Source organism: Condylura cristata, unplaced genomic scaffold, assembly GCF_000260355.1.
Source record: "Condylura cristata isolate star-nosed mole 26May11 unplaced genomic scaffold, ConCri1.0 scaffold00023, whole genome shotgun sequence".
NCBI classification, from domain to species: Eukaryota; Metazoa; Chordata; class Mammalia; order Eulipotyphla; family Talpidae; genus Condylura; species Condylura cristata.
Window position 1 is genome coordinate 35555794 of NW_004567124.1, and position 12828 is coordinate 35568621.

The 12828-nt window shown below is 41.3% G+C and overlaps 1 protein-coding gene across 1 annotated transcript in view; it reads left to right on the forward strand.

Annotated features, from left to right (window-relative positions):
• Nucleotides 1-4351: 4351 nt before the first annotated feature.
• ETFA (electron-transfer-flavoprotein, alpha polypeptide) overlaps nt 4352-12828 on the forward strand; it is a 76025-nt gene continuing 67548 nt past the window's right edge. Inside the window, exon 1 of the mRNA XM_004688007.2 lies at nt 4352-4484. Within this exon, the coding sequence (XP_004688064.1) occupies nt 4446-4484 (39 nt within the window). The 5' untranslated portion in view covers nt 4352-4445. The remainder of the gene's footprint in view (nt 4485-12828) is intronic.

Here is a 12828-nt window from a genome sequence, read left to right on the forward strand (position 1 = left end):
TGATGAACTTACCTGACCTAGGATGGTTATAAGCCAAGTAATGTTAGAGGGCAGGACAATAGTAACCTAGGCGAATATGGAGGCCACTGACAGGTGGTGCTGGGTGGTCAGTCACCTCACACAGTGGGTACCACCCCAGGAATGGCCAGAGGCAGATGGAGCCCCATGGCAGTTGGAATGGGCCTGTGCAGAGTGGCCAGATACAGTGTCCTCACGGTGGTAGTGGCTGTGGGCTGGATGTTTCTCACAGCTCTATGAGAGTCTCTGTAGAAATGTGGAAAGAGGAAGCCAAGGTCTGGAAGTGGCGGAGAGAGAAGCAGGCCCTTCAACAAGGAGTGAAGTGGCTGCAGGAGGAGATCAAGCAATACCGACTTGCTGCTCCAAAAGCACCAAGGCTCTCTCTCTAGAGAGGAAAGGCTGGCTCCTTGCTCCAAGCTTGCTGGGTGGTGACAAAGAAGATGAACCACTAACAGCCCAAGGCCAGAGGGAGACAGGCTGCTGGGCAGCTACAGATGATGGCGTTCACCATGTGAGGTCCACACTCCCAAGCAGAACTAATGGACTTGGGTAAACAGTTTCGTAGAAACCAGGAGAGCCCTTGGCAGTCTGGCTGCTGTGTTTGTGGGACCTGAGGGAGGACAGAATCATTTGCACAGCACAGGAGATGGAAAAACTGGCTTCACTGACCCTGCAGCCATCATTGAGACAGAGGTTTCAGAACAGCCAGCGGGATGGCCAGGGTGATGACACTCTGTTGGGTTGGGAAATGGCTGCTGGGGGAACAGTATGGGCCTGTGTGGGAGATATGCCAGAGACCATGAATAAATGGCAAACACACACTGAGCCTGTGCAGGTAATTTGTGTACTGGGGATGTGGCAAGCCATGTTTAATGTACACATGACTCTTATAGTCAGTGTTTCACTGCTGGCATGAGGGATTTGGTATGCAAAATGCCCCTTCGTCCTGATGAGGGTCTTCATGGCACCCTATGGAGGATACCAAATAAAAGCAGTTACCACAATTGCGGCCAGCTTGAGTGAAGCTGAGAGCCTGGGCTCTCAGAAGGGAATATGGGTAGTTGTTAAGCAACTGAAAAGATGCCCAAAAGGGCAAGCAAGACTCTTAGGGTCAGAGAGACTTTTAAAGCCACCTGTACCCAAATGTGGGTGGATCCACCGAGAGCCAGGCTAGGTCGTGCCAAAATAGATGCACAGCTCAATACATAGCTGTTGGAGTTATGGAGACAATGTGAGAGGAATAGCAGTTCACGTCCACAAGAAGACAGACTGCAGTGAAGAGGAAAGCAGGAGACTGCAGGCCCCAGGTGCACGCCCTGGGCTTGGAGGACTGTTTGCTGCCCACCCCAACACAGGGGAGGCCCGATTCTCTTTTGAATAGGAGGGCCAGGGAACCCTGCGGACCAGAGGCCACATGTGGAACTTGCTATCCACTGGTCCACCACCAATGTGTAAAGGGTTTTGGCCTTAGTAGATAAGGGGGTGTAGTATACTCTGTTATATAGGAATCCAGAGAAGTTTCAGGGGTCTGTTTATTACACTGATAGCTCTGGAGGCTGAAGTTTCAGAGTGACGACAGTGAGAGTACCCTTGGGGATTACCCTATTACCTTAAATGAAGTACAAAGTGCGTGTGTCAACAATCCCAGAGTATATCCTGGGAGTGTGTATACTATATGGCTTGTGGCTGGAAAACACAGCCAAAGTGTTTAGCCTTAGGATACATGTAGTGAAGGCAGTAGTGAGCGTCTGCCTATACAACTGCCAGTCCTGGCTCTTCCTGGTGGAGCAATGGGTTAGGGCACAGCATTGCAAGCTGGCCGGAGATGCAGGCAGATCAAATAACACTCAATATGTTAAGCGTTGGAGGTGATCTAGCTGTTGTATGTGAAAAAAAAAAAAAAAAAAAAGGAATCAACGGGCCCTTCCCTGGTGGCCCAGTGGGTTGAAGTGCTACACTGCAAAGATAAACAAGCCATGGCTGTCTCACTGTGAGTTCCATCCCCACCTCAGAGGTGACCCACAAGATGCAGCAGACCTCTCCTGTCTCACCCGCTGCTCCCCTCAGCAGTGTACTTTGTCAATCCGCCTGTTCTGCTCCCCACTCTGTCTCTGGTGAATCCTCTCACCACCCCTGCACCTCTGGCCTGTACCCCAGTTCTGTATGCATAAATAAATAAATCTTAAAAGAAAAACTGCCAGTTCCTAGGTGGGTAACCAATACTAAACAGTACTGGCTGCCAGTAAAGTGGGCATTGTATGTGCTGCCCACATCCCCTATAATTCCTGTATAGATGATGAAGAAGCCTGATGGCTCTTGGCATATGATGGTGAATTACCATGAGCTGAGTAAAGTGATTCCTCTTGCATGCAGCTGTGCCTTCAGGGGAAGACTTGATGGATCGTCTGAATCAAGAACTGGGCACATGTAATGTTGTAGCTGACCTGGCCAATGCCTTCTTTTCCATTGCTATAGTACCGGACAGTCAAGCCAGTTTGCCTTCACACAGGAAGGTCAGCCATGGGCATTTACTGTGCTTCCACAGGGAGACCTGCAGAGCCCTACTCTGTGCCACAGGAGAGTGTTAACTTTTTGGCTTGGTGGAAGAGGCCATCTTTGGTGTGCTTGTGCCATTACATTGATGACATTTTTTGACCTGTGACTGTCTTGCAAATTTGAAAAAGGCTGTACTTCTCCTATGGACACACTTAAAACATGGGCTTAGTTGCACGGTTACAGTTTATATAGCTTTTGCAAGTTATGGGTAGTGTCCTACACTCTTCCCCAAAGGAACTTGCAGAAGATTGATGTATAGCTTGTATGGTGAAAAATACTCATGGGGTGGAGTGTAAGGAAAATGAGTGATCAGGCTTTTTTTTTTTTTTTTTGCATTCAATACAACAGAAAACCTCTACCTTGAAATGCTGTTTTCCACCATTGGGACATATAGCAAGCAACCGATGAGCCTTGCATTTGCACCAATGCATTGGCTGAGTGGCTTATGGGCATTTAACAGTGTAAAGGGGGAGGCAGAAGTGTAGATGTTCTGCTTCATCACTGGAATCTTTCTTGCTCTGTCTGCCTGCCTTTGTATATGGTTCCTTGTGTCAGCATTAAAGGACTGCAAAATATACCAGAGGCTCCAAATTCTCTTTTCATCCATGACAACGGACCTGGCATGGAATGGTTGCATGACAATATGGTTCTAGAGGAAGGCTCATTCAAGACTTACAAATCATGTGAAGGGTTTGGATTTTATCCTAAAGACACTGGGGAGTTTTTGAAGCATATTCAATTACAGAAGTAACACACAGGTTGACCTCATCAAAACAGCCCTTTTGTTGTAATGGGAGATAGACTGGAGAATGGAGAATGCTGATATTGGGGTAACAATAAGGAGGCAACCAGGGCATCCAAACAGTGGGCAAGAAGAGAGCCTAGATGGACTCCAGGACTGTTTTGGAAGACTTACTGCTAGAATTCTGTGACTGACAACAGGGACAAAAAATAAAAAAGAGTCAAGCGGACCCCCAAGTATCTGGCTTAAGCAGCTGGGTAGTGATCATGGGAGGAGAACTAAATGTTGTATATAGTCAGTTGTATATAGGTGGACTGGAGGTGCTCAGGGCACCTCTCTGAAGAGATGTCCAGTAGGTAGGTGGATATGTGAATAGATCAGGAGGATTTGACAGACAATGGCACAGAAGCCAGCTTCTGGGAGGGCTTCTCAGGAGTAGGCAGAGAGGCTAAAGTAAGGAGTTAAAGGGGACTCCCGTAACACTTCCATTTAAGGTCAATCTGCTGTTCCACTGATTTCTCCACACTTCTCTTCAAGCAGCAAAGAATCCTGCTTCTTGTCCTTATACTTTCCGTTCTGTCCCTTCCCAGTTTTTACCCACAGAGTTCTTCCAAAAACCCACTCACCTCAAATTTCATCTATTTGGTCACCCTCTCCTCCCATAATAGCAACAAGCATACTTACACATTTACCTCAGATTATGTTGACATCTTTTGCATCTTTTGATTATGTTCCCGTGACCTGGAATGCCCTTGAAATAAGCTAGCAAGTAAGAATATCTGGTTTGAGAGGGTGAATCTAGCCAGAGCGCGAAGGCGCCAGGAGTGACGTCACCGCTCTGTGGGAAAGGTCCGGGGCGAGGTCCCGGGGAGAGCGCGCGCGGGTCCCAGCGCGCAAGGCTTGCAGCGCAAGGTCTCCCCTTTGCCCTACTTCCCAGCCCCGCCCCTGCCCTTCTGCTTCCCCATTGGCTGAGCGCCGTCAGTGGGCCGGCCCGTCCCCCGCCCCTCGGCGTCCGGCGCGCGGTGGCGCTCTCGCGAGCGTTCTGTGGCCCGCGGAGGAGACTACTTCGGTCCGGCTTGCAGCAGCTGTGTTCGGGACCGACGGAGCAGCGACCTACGGAGCAGAGGCCATGTTCCGAGTAGTCGCGCCTGGGTCGCTCCGGCGGGCGGTGAGTCGGGGCGAGCGGGCGGGCGTCTTGGGGACGGGCCGACCTGACCTGCTGTCCGGGTGCGGTCATGGCGGAGGACCCCGGCTTCTCGCACCTGACCTCCCGGTTGGCCTGGGGCTCGGGTCACAGCCCTGGGGCCTGCCGCGGACCGTGCGGCCGCCTGCTTGGTGTCTGCCGGAGGTCGGGGGCGGGGGCCTGGAGTGAGGAACCGCAGCTCTGCCCCTGCTGCCCCGGCTCTGCTCCCCGCCCGGGCCTCCGGTGCTTCAGGCTGCGTCCGGAGCTGTTTCTGCGGCCCTGGGGTCTCTGTCGCCGCGGCGGTGCCCTGGCGGAGAGGTTAGAACCTGAGTTGAGCAGGAAGCCCACGCTTCTGGAAGGACGGAACCTTTTCGTGGGAAGCGATGTGGCTGCTGTGGTCCACTCTGCCCCGTCCCGGGTCGACCGAAGGCCTGCGGGGCGATCCCGGACACTGATTTGCGGAGCCGGGGTGACTGGGTGGGAAGTCTCATCCTCGCTGACGGCTTTGGCCACTTTTGAAAAGCTGGCGTCTGTATTGCGGGCTGACCTTGTTTGAAAGAGAAATTTGTTAGGTTTTTCAGAGCAAAGTGAGTGACCTGCCTTTGAACCAGCAGCTCGCTAGTTAAATAGCCAGGGCACTCCTGGTAGTGCTGTTTTGATGCTTTCATTAGTGACAAACCACCGATTTACCACATTTCTCTCTTTTTTAAGAAAGATTGCTAGAAAGTATTTTTTGTCCTGATGTTCTATTTGCAGATTGTAAGAATTGATATTGCTGCTCTTGTAGGTTATTAAATTTACAATTAAGTGTCCATCAGAATTGCTGAACTTGAGTCAGAAACGTTCCTGATGTTTTTGTACTTTTTCTTCAGATTTGTGTGTGCCTATTTTCCATCCACCACTGGGGCTTCCTTCCCCCCACCTCCACACCCCCGACAAGCTTTCTACCTGCTTGTAGGTAATTTCTTCGAGTATGTCTTGTTCCATTAAAAGAAAAAAAAAATCTTCCCAAAAAAGTTAAAACCCACGTCCTTATGGTTAGTATTTCCTCCCACCTCGGTTTTCCTCCTCAGATTATCTAGGTTATAAGCAAGTTATCGCCATGGATTTGGGAAAATTTTAGGTGTCCAATAAACTCATAGACAAACACTTACATATTCATTAACTGGAAGGTGGTTCTATGGCCTGGTTGTAAGTCTAAGATATGATAATTGTGGTGATGGTATTGTAGGATTTCATAATCTTATAGAGCTAACAGAACAAAATGGAATGATTAAGTAGTTCTTACCTATGGTTTGCCAATATAGGTTGACAGTATTTCCACATCTTCATAGTGCTTTGCCTGAGACTTTTGACTTTGACCTTGACTTATTTTGAAAATTAAAGTCAAACAAGGACTGTAGCTGCTCCAAAGTCATTAAGGCCCTTTGAGAGATTTGGAAAAGTGGGAATATTTTTTTTAAAAATGAATACAGAAATACACATGCTTAATTAACTTTTAATTTTTTAAAATAAACTCAAACTTATGAAAAAGTTGCAAGAATAATATAAAAAATATCAAAATCCTTTGAGTTTTACTGTCTATTAATTTTTGGTACCTTTGTTTTATTTTTCATTACTTAATTTTTGACTCATTTGACAATATGTTGCAGACATGTCCTTTATTTTTTCCTAAATAATTCAGTGTGTATTTTCTGAGATCATATTCACAGTATAATTGGCAAGATCAGGGAGTTTAACAATGATATAATACTATCAAAAGTAAGATATTGACGTGATACAGATTGTCTTTTAATAAAATTTATGTCACTTTCCCCCCCTCTGGCTAAAGCCAGCACCTTGTCTTACATTTAGTTTTCATGTCTCATTAGTCTTTGTTAGAAAGCTTTCTCAGCTTTTCTGTGACTTTGATGGCATTGACATTTCGAAGACTTCTGTTTTGTTGATTGACTTCTACTTTGTTCCTGATTTAGGTTTGTTTTGTGTTTCATGATTAGACTCAGATTATATATTTTTTGGCAAGAGTATCACAGACATGAGACTGTGTTCTCAAAAGCATATTATGAGGAGGCTGCGAATGTTGGTTTACCCCCCTTACTGGTGATGTAAACTTTAATACTTGGTAAAATAATGTTTTTTTTTTTACTGTATTTTTCTACTGTCAAATTACTTCTCCCTTTGTAACTTTTAAACTAGTATGTGGGGAGACACATTAAGATTATGCAACCTTCCTGTTTCTCATCAATCTTAGCCTCTATTGATGATTCAGACCTGAAAATGATTATTTTGATATAAAATGGTGATTTCTCTAATTTCATCATCCCTTCCGCATTTATTGGTATCCTGCTATAACATTAAAACATTTCCTCTTGCTTATCTTTTAGTGGACTCATGAATTCCTAGTTAGTAGGTTACAAAATCCTTTACTATCCTAAGGTATTTTTTACTCTTAAAATTTTTAGTGCTCCAATTTTCTCATTTCTCAGTGGAAATTACTTTGGCTTTGCTCTTCATTACTTGTTTTTATGATGTAAAGCGAAAATAGCTTATCTGAAATCCTCACTCTTGAAATAAAAAAAAAGTTCTATATTTTATCATGAATAAATTTAGAAATACACATTTCTCTATCTTATTGGTCTGGGTCTGTCTGTCTCTTGTCTATGCCTATCTCTAGGAAACCATACTTTTAATAATAGGTTAAAGTTAACATATTAAAAGTTTTAAAAGACTACCTTAAACTATTATTGCAAGACTGTGAATAAATATACACTACTAAACTGTATGCTTAAAAATGGCTAAGATAGCCAAGTTTGTGTTATTTTATCACAATTTAAAAAATTAACTTAAACTGTTAGAATTTATAAAAAAAATTAAATTTGATATCCACTTCTGTTTCCAGTCTTTGTTTTGTGTCATTGAACAAAGACCTTCATATTTGGGAGGGTGCTTGTTAAATGTTAGGGGAGGTGTTTTATATCTTCAATAAAGAGCTACAGAACACACTGAAAGGAAAATAGGTAGGCATTTACAATTAACATTCTTGGAGTGATATTAGTCTGAATTATTAATTTAATTATTTGCATTTGAAATTGGTTTATTGACTAATAAAATGCCAAGGAAATACTTTATATGGAAAGTGAAGCAGTCCTTGTCAGGGTCATTTGAATGTTCCTGTAACTGTGTTCATTGCCAGACAGGAAGGACTATCTATCATGATTCAGAAGCTGTGAAACTGGCATGAAGGACCAGAACATTTTTCAGAGTCCATTGTGTAGCATTGATGAATGAGATTGAACTCAGTAATTTGCATTCAAATTTAAATTTCTTTTGAAAGAAGAGAGCCAATTTTGATGGGGTTCTTAAAAGATTTATTATATAAGGTGAATTCTGTAAAATTATGCTGCCTGCCAATGGATCTACTAAGGGTCTTGTCTGTTTTTTAAAGTGAAGTGAATTGGCTATGTTTTTAATATTATAATCAATGTCATATGACATTTCTAATTATGATTAAAAGCTACCATATTTTATTACTTAAAAGGTTAAAGTAAGTTATTTAGTTTAAGTACAGAAATGTAATGTACATTTTATTGTTACAAAATGAATGTTAAAAAAGGGATAGGTGACTTTCTATTATTTATCTTTTTGAGTAGAACAGGAAAATATTTTATAGTTTAAATCTGATGTTTTATTATTATTATCTTTTAGTTAAGAGGTAAAAAGATCTACATTCCTGCCCTCCTTTTACCCTACTTGATTTCCAGGGATGGTCAGGAATATTTTAGGTTCTGAGTGGTTTGTGAGGTAAAATAGGGAATTAGGTTCTAAAGCCCTGTGGGAATTTACTACATAAATATAAAGATAGTAATTACAGAACACCTGAACGTTAAATTGCTTTGGTCATTAAAAGATTGAAAAGTGAAAGTGGTGTCAAAACTCTATAGGCTGAATAAGAGGAGGACTGAAATATGTCCATTTGACTTTTCTATAATAAGGTTGTTAGTGACTTTGAAGAGATTGGAGTCAGATCATAGTGGAAGTGAAAACCAGTTGTTATGGTTAGAGTGAGAGGGAGGTGAGGCAGTACAGTGGGTACATATGGACAATCATTTTTAAGAAGTTTGGCTCTGAAAGGGTGGAGAGGATGATAACTCATTTAAACCTTGCCCTGAAGTCTTACACTGTCTTTTAAAAGACCAGTCAACTTTATGCTTATGTGACTGTGAAAGAAGACTTTACATTCACATTTATTTGGACCCAGTTTTGTCAGTAATTTAGATTATGTAGCTAAAAGCATGATAAGGTATCTGGATTAGTTATGTATCCTGACAAGTTTATGTATTCTTCCATGGTCTTCATAATAGTGCTTAGATAATTAAGATATCAACGAGTTGGAAAGTTAATTTTAGTTTTTGATCATTTTGGGTGAAATTCATTTAGTTGTTAAACATATATTAAGTGTCAACTATATGCTAGACACTGAACTCACAGAGAAGAACAGGATAAAAGTCCCTGTCCCTGTGTTGCAAATATACTGTGGAAGAGAGACCATTTAACACCTTTTAAGTGTGATCAGTGTTAGAGAAAGGATGGTTAGGTTATTTGGGGAGCATATAGAGGAGCTAATCTGTTAGAGGGCTGGAGAAGCTTTCTAAACTAAGGTGCTTTACAACTGCTGCTATTGGAGTAATACTAAAGGTGAAAGATTATCTGTAGATAAAAATGTCTATTTTCGAGTTTTGTTTCTTTAAAGTCCCTGTTTAATTGTTTAAGTTTTCTTCTTATTGTATGTGTTCTGTTAGGCATACATCGTGCTTTACTAATGTCATTATTTTCAAGGTTAATAGAAATGAAAAAGCATCAGTCATGCTAGTTTGATTATTCAAACCAGCCTATCAACCAACCTACCTATCTAAAAATCCATGTATATTCTGTTTAAAGTAAGGTTGAAATGTTGAAAAGGCTCTGAAAATTAAGAAAAATAGACCTGGAGTAATGACACCAGTTTGAAAAGGACCATCTGTTTTGCTTCAATTCTGGGTAAATACCAAGAGCTTAATTGTTGGATATTATAGCAAGAGTATCTTTAATTTTGTGAGAAACTGTCTTCTAAAGTGGCTGTACCCTTTTGAATTTCCATGAGAGTTCCTGCTGCTCCACATTCTCACCACCATTTGGTAGTGTCAGTGTTTTGGATTTTCCCCATTCTGATTGGTATGTAATGATTTCTCATTGTTTTAATTTACATTTCCTTAACAGCATATACTGGTCTTCCTCTCATGTTTATTTATCATCTTCTTTGATGAGTTTCTTTCAGATTTTTGTCCATTTTAAGTCAGTTTTTTTTTTTTTAAATTTATTTATGCATACAAGAGCCAGGGTACAGGTCAGAGGCACTGGGTTGTGGGGGCGGGGCCCGGGGAGAGAGGGAGGAACAGAACAGGCAGATTGACTGAAACACACTGCTGAGAGGAGCAGTGGGTGAGAGGTCTTCTGTGCCATGTAGATCACCGCGCTAGTTGTGGATCAAACGCACACTGCAGTGGCAGCAGAGAGCTTCATAGTGCTGTGCTTCAACCCCTTGTGCCACCAGGGAGGGCCCAAGTTAGTTTGTTTCTTATTGTTGATGTTTAAGTTCTTTGTGTATTTTAGACAAGTCTTTTATAAATATGTCCTTTGCAAGTGTTCTCTTCCAGTCTATGGCTTGTCTTCTCATTCTTTTGATGTTTTTGAGCTTTTTAAGAGAATGTTCAGTTCATTGATTGGACTCTGCTGGACACTGAAGTAGAGGCAGGGGATATAGTAGTTAGAGAATGAGACGTGACCCTCTAAAACAAGTGGGGAAGATAGGAAAATTGTATATATAGTCAAATATGGTATTATAATGAAGATGATTCACATTACTATGTTGTTGCTAATTAGCCTGAGAAGATCCAAAGAAAGCTTTATATATAACTAACTTTATCAAGCCTTTATTCTAGGTAGTATTCTAAGAGTTTTACGTTTACTAGTTTAATCCTTACAACTCTGAGGTGGTTATTATTGTTACTGTCATCCCTATTTTATAGTCAGGGGTTCTGAGGCATGACAAGTAAATGGGAGTCACACCCAGGCAGAGTGAATCCAGTGCCTGTGCTCTTTACCACTGCTTTGTACCAAGCCTTCTTGGAAGGATTGGCATCTAAACAAAATGTGAGGATGATTAACTGGAAGCTAGTTAGGTAAAAGTGGAAGATGTGTGTGAAGACTGGAGGTGAGAGAGAACAATTCAGGTGTCTGAAACTAAAGTATAAGTGGAGTGAGAAATATATGGGAGGGAAAGCAGGCCATAAAAATAACTGCTTGGTAAGCCAACCTAAAGAACCAACCACCATATCTCATGCAGAAGGAAACAGTAGCTGTGTTTGTCTGTGAATAAATATAATTGACACATGACATTAGTTTTAGGTATGCAACATGATTTCATATTTGTATTTAGTCTTGTTAACAGTCATCACTGCACATAGTTAAAATTCTTAATGCTGAAAAATTTTAAGCTTTACTCTCTCAGGAACTTTCAAATATACAGAGTGGCTTCATTAAGCATAGACAGCATGCTATACATTATATACCTGTGATTTAATTTATTTTATAACTTGCACTTTGTACCTTTTGATCCCATACCTCCCTGTCTCTGAGAACTACTTGTCTATTCTCTGTATTTGTAAGTTTGAGGGTTCTTTTTGTTTTTGTTTTTTTTTTACTGTTCTATATAGTATATATTTTTCTCTCTCTGACTTACTTCACTTGGCATAATGTTCTCAAGTCCATCCTTATTTCAAATAAAAAGATTCATTTTTAATGACAGTATATTCCATTATATATTTATATCCCATTTTCTTTATCCATTTAACTACTGATGGGACTTAAGGTTGTCCCCATATCTTGGCTATTAATAATACTGTAATGAACATAGGGGTACAAATATTATTTGTGTTGAGTATTTTCATTTTGTTTGGATAAGTGCCCAGATGTGGAATTGCTGGATTATACAATGGTCCTATTTTTAAATTTTTGATGAACCTCCATAATGTTTTCCATAGTTATTTTACAAATGTATATTCCTATCAACAGTGCACAAGTGTTCCCTTTTTGCCACATCCTTGCTAACATTTGTCATTTCTTAAGGACATCACATTCTTTTATGAGGAGAATAATATATTTAAAATGACTGTGTTGCCTAGTATAATAGATAAATTTAACACATTTCCCATTAAAAAATCTGTAATATTTTTCAGGGAAATTAAACAAAAACACTGAAATTTGCATGGAATCACAAAAGACCTTGATTGCACAGCAACCCTGAGAAAAATGAAGATAACATGTTGCCAAGAAGAAATTGAAGTATCATGTTATCTGATACTCAAACTTTACTGTCAAGCAGCACTGTTAGGAACAATATGGTGTTGACACAAATAGATATGTGAATCAATGGAATAGAATTGAAAGCCTAGAAACAAAATCAGGTACATATCAATAACATAAACAGTTATAACCATACAATGGGGAGGACTCACCAGAGATAGACTGGGGAGCAGGACAGGTAGATTTATTTAGATACACTGATGAGGGGACCAGCAGGTGAGATAGGAGAGATCTGATACTGTGCCATGTGTGTCAGCTCCCTGAGTGGGGATCAAACTTGTGCTGCAGTGGCTAAGACTTCATAGTGTTAAGACTCAAGCTCTTGCACAGCTCTTTAACAATGGTATTGGGAAAATTAGAAAGCTACAAAAGTAGAAGAGATACTCTACACAAGAGGGAATAATGTGAAGACTAATCCCTTCTACCTAAAGGGAATAACATGAAGGCTAAGTGCATATACAGATAAACCCCAAATGGATTAAAGATTTCTATAGAAAACATAGGTGATATGTTTCATGACATCAGTAATAAAGATGTCTTTGATGATGCAACTCCTTGGTAAGGAAAATATAGTTGGGATTACCTCATGTTAAAAAGCTTCATGTTTGACCTCCCTGGTGGCCCAGTGGGTTAAAGCACAGCACTAAGAAGCTAAAGCCACTATCGCATGAGTTCGAATCCCGCTTGCCCCGGAGGAGATCCACATGGTGAGGCAGACTTCTCCTGACCCGCCCGCTGCTCCCCTCAGCAGTGTACTTTGTCGATCTACCTGTTCTGCTCCCCACTCTGTCTCTGGTGAATCCTCTCACCCCCCACATCTCTGGCCTGTACCCCAGTTCCATATGAATAAATAAATCTTTAAAAAAAATAAAAAGCTTCATGTTTAGGGCTTCCTTAGTGTGGTGCAAGGGGTTGAAGTCTCAGTGCT